Source organism: Aulonocara sp. 'chitande type north' Nkhata Bay, linkage group LG13 (genome assembly GCF_057382095.1).
Source record: "Aulonocara sp. 'chitande type north' Nkhata Bay isolate Kocher_YH1m ecotype deep benthic linkage group LG13, A_spYH_male_GT1.1, whole genome shotgun sequence".
Lineage (NCBI taxonomy): Eukaryota > Metazoa > Chordata > Actinopteri > Cichliformes > Cichlidae > Aulonocara > Aulonocara sp. 'chitande type north' Nkhata Bay.
Genome location: NC_141356.1, coordinates 2,362,311 through 2,369,933, shown reverse-complemented (window position 1 = coordinate 2,369,933; position 7,623 = coordinate 2,362,311). Strand labels below are relative to the sequence as shown.

Genomic DNA, 7,623 nt, shown 5'->3' with positions numbered 1-7,623 from the left:
GACAGAGAACACGCACAATACATGTGGATCACCTGTTACCATGGTAAAAATACTCTTTTGCAAGGTAAAAATACTCTTCTACTTTACTGGAAGAGAGATACCTATAGTCAGCATTTAACCGGTTTACTTCTTGTGCAGTTGTAGATGTTACATTGCAATGTTTTTGTGAGGTATTTGTGAATTTTTGCAGTTTTTTTAATTCATCCTTTGATGGTCTGGGAGCAGACACACTCTTTATGGGAATGGGAGTTTTGGGGGGATGTCAGGAGGAGAGAAACTGCAGAGAGGCAACTCTGGTACCTGGATATCTGGATAATCATGTTGTGGGGTGTTTAATATAAAGACAACTCCCATTTCAGTCCAGTAACAGCTGCAAACCTGCCATGCAACATGAACAGCGTCAGGACGAGTAAGAGAACCCTGGGAGAATTTCACAATACAAGTTTCTGACATTCACTCTTCTTTTCTGTCAGCTAAGAGACAAAATGTATTTTAACCAGATATCTTATCTTTTGTGGAATTTCTGACAATGAACCATTATTACATTGTCTCACACATACACACACACAGACACACACACTGTGTGCACAATGTGTCCTTGCGTTATCCTTCTGGAATGTCAACACGTTCTCACTCCCAACTCGTCAAACTTGTGACGCATGCTCAGGCTCCCTCTGCTGCACTTATGGACGCGCAGGGTACCCCTCTCGCGTCGGGAATTGACGTGAAGGGTCCTCCGATTGAAGAGATTGCCGCGGAAGTGCCTGTTGTCGGTATATTTAGACATTTTCCAAATCACATTGTAGTGACGTATACAGAACACAATAAATTATATAATGTAAACAACTACCTGAAAAACAGGTAGAACGATACTTTTGTATGGTTTATTGCATTTATGGAGGGAGTGGTGTATGCTGGGTAATGGCACAGCTAGCTACTGGGTGACTTTATTCACCCGCTTCGGCTGTTATCAGTCCATAGATATGGGCCATCTCCAGCTAGATTGTTCAGAAGGTTGTTATCATCCATCCAGATGGAGGATCACTAACAGGAGCGTGGAAGACTCCAGAATCCACTCTGGCTGCAATCCGGTGGATACAGCAGTGTTTACAGGTAAGACCGTTTAAACGGACAGCATTTATAGAATGACTATTAAAAGTCAGACCAGCGAGTGTCAATAATGTTAATGTGGTTATGTTAGTAATACACCGAGTGCTAATATAACAGCTTTAAGATGCATTTGTAGATGTTATTACGTGTTTTACCGTCTTTATGGTGCTAGCTTAAAGTTACGGTGTAAACGTTAGCTTATATTGGAGTAAAGCTGTTACTGGTTAAACGATGTTAGCACAGAAATATTAGCTTCTGTCATGACTGACGAAGTTACTAGTTAATAAAGTTTCCATTAAAGTGTTTAATCGCAGCCACAGATTGACAGCAAATATCTCGATTAGCTTCAGTGCATCTGTAATAAATATGTGCAAGTTTCAGTGCTTCATTTAAACTGTATGATACTTATACTGACCCAGGGTCAGTGTAAAATACAATCCTAGCTGTGTGAATAAAGCCTGGCTCCTTTAATCCTGCATGAAAAACCTCAGGATGCAGGCTATTATTACTCTTTCCTGCTGGCACACCTGTCACACCTGAGAGTCAGCTAGAAACTTACAGTGACGTGGACATCATGCAAAGACTGCCAGACTCTGTAATGCTGCAAATGATCAGTGACTCAAGTTAACACTAAACTTTAAACGGCACCTCTGTGTCTCTGTGTGCTGAACATCTAGGATTGAGTCAGGCTGCATCAGCTGAAGCTGTTATTTGTATATATCAGTATTTTTTATTCAGGTGTGGGGAAAATACGTAAGACTGCAGTGAAGCGATGCACCAGATTAATCCCTGGCCAAAGGTATCGTACTTAAATCAGACTACTGATCCAGCCACATCAGCCTTTTGTGAGGTCTGTTTAAAGTAGACTAAAAGTGAACTGCAGGTTCCTGAGAGGTGGACTGTGAGCACAGAAACACATGTTAATACATACAGCTGCAGCAAACTTACATTAATTTTAAATAGATTTGTTACTCTGATGTCTGTCTCTGTGTTAGTCCTCTGACAGACTGGTGACCTGTCCAGGTGTGCTCTACCTATGACTACTGGGACAGGCTCTAGCCTCTGTAAAAGAAATTTTCTGTTATTCTCATTTAAAGTATTTAAGTGCTTATGCATGTGCTTAGTTGTGACACTGTTACTGTTCAGTGAAAGTTTCTAAAACTAGATGAACTTACTTCAGCGTCAGCAGTTTGAGAAAACAACTCCCTTTACAAGTGCTGATAAGGCCAAGGGCACCAAACAGCATAACCATTGATCCGTTAGGTTTCATAGCGAGACACGTGAAGTGTGGTAGGATCAGTTCGTAACTTCCTCCCTCTTCCTTGGAATGCATAAATGAGTAGGAGCACCACTTCTGTGGCAGCGCTGACTGTGAACTGTGATGTTTGATGTGTGTTGGCGCAGTAATAAATAGCTTGATCACAGCTCTTTCTGTGTTGCAGACTTTATTTTAAAAATTCCACGACCCCCCCCCACCCTCCCACTGTGAACATGAATTGAATATTCAGAAGACATTTGTTTAAATAGTTCTACAAATCTGAGCTGTTGGTGTGTCCTTGGATTGTGTGGTAATAATATTAGAGCTAGTAATCTTTCTTACTGAATCTCTACTATGAGTCATGTTACCTGAGATTAATTCTATGTTTACCTGTCAGCCTGGACGAATGTGCTGTGTGAAGGAAATTAAATTAAATCAGATCTGAACATTTAAGGAACCTGTTCATATTTAATTGAAATATGAACCAGTGATTTTTTTGATTGCTGATTCCAAGAGAGTCTTTGTGGAAATCCTGTTTGGTTTTTTGTTATTTTAATTCTCTTCTCTGTTTTCCAGAACAGTTCTCCACAGTCGCTGTCCACATGGGTCAGTGGGACCAAGAAGCACTCTGCTAATGTGTGGACTCTGACCAGCAACATCCAGCAGGACCCAGACAGCGTTTTCTATCTCCCAGCTGGAGGTTTTTGTTTGTCTGTGACTGGAGAGTCAGATTTTTGTTGAGCTTCACACTTGCAGAGGTAAATCAGTTTGCAGAGATCCCTCCCACCCTGGCTTTTATGTGCTAGATTTCTTATCTGAAACAGTAATATTTCAGTGACTGCTGCTTATACCACAGGTTAATACACGCTACTGATCCCTCATAGGAGAATCATCAATTTTGGCAACAAAGAAGCCTGGTGGATGTTTGTTTACAGTCTGATGATGGGACATCATGCTCTGCATCTTCAAAGTTTGCCTCCTCATTATTATTCATACCCAGTAATGTGAAGTATGCTCATATCTACTATAACTGAACCAACCTGGTGCTCTTCATTGAGTCTGAATGTTGGATGTTGTGTATCTCGTGTTCTCTGGGCTTTGTTGTCCTCAGTCTTTTCGCAGGATCAGAAAACAAAACCAGGAGGCGCGTAAATGTTTCTTCTCCATGATGTTTCTTCAAATGTTTCTTCTGGATGATGATAAGACTGACACGGGATGCCACCTTTGGTCTTGTGATGAAGCAAAGCTCAGGAAGAAGTGGGATTAAATGGTACCCACATGTTGAGAAGGATGTACAGGGGCCAAATCTGCAGCCAAATCCAAGCTTCAGTTGCAGAACGCTATAGACTGAGACATCTAAGGCATCAAATGTTTGATTAAACAGATGAAAAAGAGAAGTTTCTTCCCTATAATTATCACTTCTTAAAATCTGTAGCAACTTCAAGTCTGTCAGCGTGCTGAGCATGCTCAGAATGTGACAATATATTTTTGTTCAATATTTAATTTCTTTCAGTTGCAATTGTTAAAGGAAAAAAAAATTCTTATAATTTAGCAAACTAATTTATCAAAAAAAAAAAAATACATATATCTGTATTAGTTTTAATGAATTAATTTGACACCTGTATTGAAAATACCATATTGTATTCATACAGAATCAGTATGATATCATTGTTTGTCTGTTCACTGATTGTTGAAGCTAAGAGCTAGTTTGATCTGTTTAGATCTAAAGTATCCAAAGTTGAGCTCTAATGTTTCTTCACCCCTGTGTGTGTGATATGTGATTCCTACATGCTGGCAGAGCGGCTGTTTGTGCTCACAGATGGTGACGGTGTGGAGAGACGGTGGTGTTTCCTCAGAAGAACCAGCAGAGTCACAAAGGACACCAGTCCATCTCACCACCTTGGCTTGCTGACTGATGTTCGTCTGCACTGCACAGAGGAAATCAACTGACCGAGGTTTGTCCAGTGGCGTGTTATGAAATGTATATTTGTTTTATGCTTACAGTTATGTTTTTCTTGACAGAGGCTCTGCAGAGGTTAGACAAAGCAGAGAAAACATGTGCTTTACATTTTACTGTGATTTATTGAGATATTTGTTGCCTGATGTTCAGCAGGAATGGAGAAATAGAATCAAAGGGAGATGTTTTTCCTGTTTTTGTAATGATGTAAGTAAATCTTCAATATTATTTATTTGCTTGGTTATATTAGGAGTGTTTCTGAGTGAGGGGGAGAGGAGTCATCATCCAGGTAAAGTGACGTAGATCAGTGGATACACTTGTCTCCCCTTTAAAGGAGACGATCCAAGTCATCCTTAAACGTTAGTGCTTTCAAATACACAAACATTTTTAAAGGACAAAAATGAACATCCAACTTTGACTGTAACACAAAATAAATCTTTGCATGTGTGTTTTCAAACTCTCAGACAGAGGTGGGACCAAGTCATTGTTTTGCAAGTCTCAAGTAAGTCTCAAGTCTTTATCCTCAAGTCTCAAGTCAAGTCTCAAGTAATGTCAGGCAAGTCAGAGTCGAGTCTCAAGTCACTGGTGTAAAAGTCCGAGTCAAGTCACAAGTCTGAAACTTTGAATTTCAAGTCCTTTCGAGTCTTTAAAAAAAAAAACGAAAAAAAAATGTTGCAGTTATGCTAAATGTAAATATTAGACCATGTAATTTTAAAATCTGTGTTTTTCTCAACACATGACAAAATAGTGAACTTAGAAAATATACACAAATTGTGAAATTGCACCTCTTTAAAATGCAGCTCAATTAAACCTAGCTCCAAGAATAATTTTCACCGACAGTTCTGAGATAAGCTGCATGTTATTCTTGGATGCGGTTGTAGGACCAGCTTTAAAATCGCATGACAAAAATATCATACACATTAAAAAAAACTGCATCACCAACGTAGCCTGGACAACATTTGCTAGTTAGATGAAGTCAGCTATCTCATCGTAGCATATTTATATGCATATTTATAATCATACGGTTCTTGGAGTGAGTGCATACACTCATGAAGTTTAGTAACTTCAGGTCACTGCAACAAGCCCAGGTACAGTTTACCGACGGATGGGTGCAGGACCTTGAAACGCACCGTGTAGAACGAAAGACCATCGTACGTATCATAAGTCTACCAGTCTCACAAATTGTCTTCATAAATACACATTCGTTAACCGTTTATTAATAGGACCTTTGAGCTCAACGGTAATTAATTAGTAGTGGAAATAATTTCTGGTAGCATCACAGAAATGTAGCAGTGACAATAATACTGTATGCTGTAATCGTACTGGACAATTAGTGATACAAAAAACCTGTTTTATCCTGTGAATAAAAGTATGTGTTTTTGTCAATGTACCATAATAACAGAAGCGAAACGCAATATTGTGTCAGGACAATTCACTATTTATGCACAATAAACAAAGGAGCATAGCGCGACAATTTCTGTTCAGCGCCAGACTTGCTTGTAACCTATATCACTAATTATGTTAAGAAAAATGACGCATTAACTACAACAGCAGACTGACCTGTGTGTAAATGCTTGGAGCAGACTAACCTGTGAGCTGGAGTGTTCTGGGACGTTATATTTTGTCTTTGAATGGCTGCAATCCAGTCGTGTCTTTGTTACTTCGGAAACATGGCTCGAACAATTTCTCTTCAGCGACGTAATCCGATAACAACCGATCTCTTTACCCGTCGGCTTCCCGTGGCTGTCATGCGACCGGCTATTGCAGTTAATAATACAACAGCTTCTTGACATTTTTGTGTTTCTTTTTATCGCTGTATAACTGATTTTAATTGAAAGCCTGCGTGCGCTAGTACCGCTTGCCACGAGTTCCCAGAATCCTTTGCGGTTCTACCCGTGAATGACGTCACATTTTCAATCTCTATATAATATGCATGTTAAATTTTATATTTGGGGTAAAATATCAAGTCTTTTCAAGTAAACCGGTTCAAGTCCAATTCAAGTCCCAAGTCATTGGTGTAAAAGTCCAAGTCAAGTCACAAGTCTTAGAACATTTTTTCAAGTCAAGTCTAAAGTCATAAAATTAATGACTCGAGTCTGACTCGAGTCCAAGTCATGTGACTCGAGTCCACACCTCTGCTCTCAGATGGGCAGTATATCAGTCTTGGACTGTCTAACCTGCCGGAGCAGCACTGAATGACCACCGCACATGTGAGCATGTTCCTGCAACATTCAGCATCTGATCCTTCATCTGTGTGCTGCTGCTTTTGGTAAGTAGAGTTACCCAACTCCAGTAACTCTAAACACATGCCACCCATTTCTAATGGCCTGGTTACTTCCTGTCAGTTACTTTAGAAACCATGTGGTCACCTGACCTAACACTGTTTCTTCTTCTTCCCCTTAATGTTCAAGTGTCACATGTCAAACAGCTGGAGAGGAAACTACACCAGTGTACTGGGATGTTTCAGCAACACGTGCCAGATGCTGTTCCTTCATGGTGACATTACCAGAGACAGCCCCGCACACCTCAGGACCTCGCCATTGATCATGATGATTATAATGATGACAGCGAGCGGAACTAAGACTGTAAAAATCCACGACCAGAATTTTTCTTTCTAATAATTAATGAATACTGAGAGCCTCTTTCTGTGTTTTGTCTGTTTTGGGTTTTTACCTCATTTGTTACTAACAAAGTTCACAAACTCACACAGTTTACATTCTGTATGTTTCCATCTTTACCAGCCACACTCTAACTGCATTTAAGAAAATAATCGTTAGAAATCGTCGTTTTTCTCTTTTGTAATTGATGATAATTCAGTGAATATATTGCGCTGCTTCCTTTTATTGCGTCTCACATTGCTTTATGTTTTTCAGTGTCCAGTTATTTTTTTACTGCTGTTTGAATTCTCTGTATGTTTGACCCTGTGGACTGTTTGATGGACTGCTTGTCTTCCTGTTTGTAACCGCCGCCTGTTTTTGGCTAAAGATTTGGATTTCTGACTTTAACACAGCCTCTGCATGTCCTCCCTTTGTGTCCTCTTCCTCTGTGAATGTGTTGCATGTGAGATTCATTTTATTAACAGCTTTCCCACAGTGAGTTGCATCAGCATTCATTCACAGCACATTTCAGAAGGATTCAGATTAATACAGTGATCTTACAGTCAGAATGATCCTGACAGAGTGCCACTGTAAATGATCTTTCATCAGGTAAATTTTAAAGTTCAGTATTTCAAAGCAGGAGTTATGAAGACTCATACTGGCATTAGGACTAATAATATGTACTTACAAAGTCAAAGTTT

The 7,623-nt window shown here is 39.7% G+C and overlaps 1 protein-coding gene across 7 annotated transcripts; it reads left to right on the top strand.

The window, feature by feature from the left end:
• The first annotated feature begins 548 nt into the window (after positions 1-548).
• Positions 549-7,399, top strand: LOC147315447 (uncharacterized). Of its 7 annotated transcripts, none has more exons than XM_086258264.1 (8): positions 549-773; positions 1,034-1,113; positions 2,945-3,126; positions 3,253-3,367; positions 3,480-4,323; positions 4,576-4,684; positions 6,471-6,594; positions 6,737-7,399. In XM_086258264.1, the coding sequence occupies exons 1-3, from the start codon at positions 617-619 to the stop codon at positions 3,107-3,109; spliced, it is 402 nt and encodes a 133-aa protein (XP_086114390.1). In that variant the 5' UTR covers positions 549-616; the 3' UTR covers positions 3,110-3,126; positions 3,253-3,367; positions 3,480-4,323; positions 4,576-4,684; positions 6,471-6,594; positions 6,737-7,399. The 7 variants fall into 7 exon arrangements, with proteins under 7 accessions (XP_086114390.1, XP_086114389.1, XP_086114388.1 ...); XM_086258263.1 differs by having other exon boundaries at positions 3,225-3,367; XM_086258262.1 differs by having other exon boundaries at positions 3,225-3,377.
• The last annotated feature ends 224 nt before the right edge of the window (positions 7,400-7,623 follow it).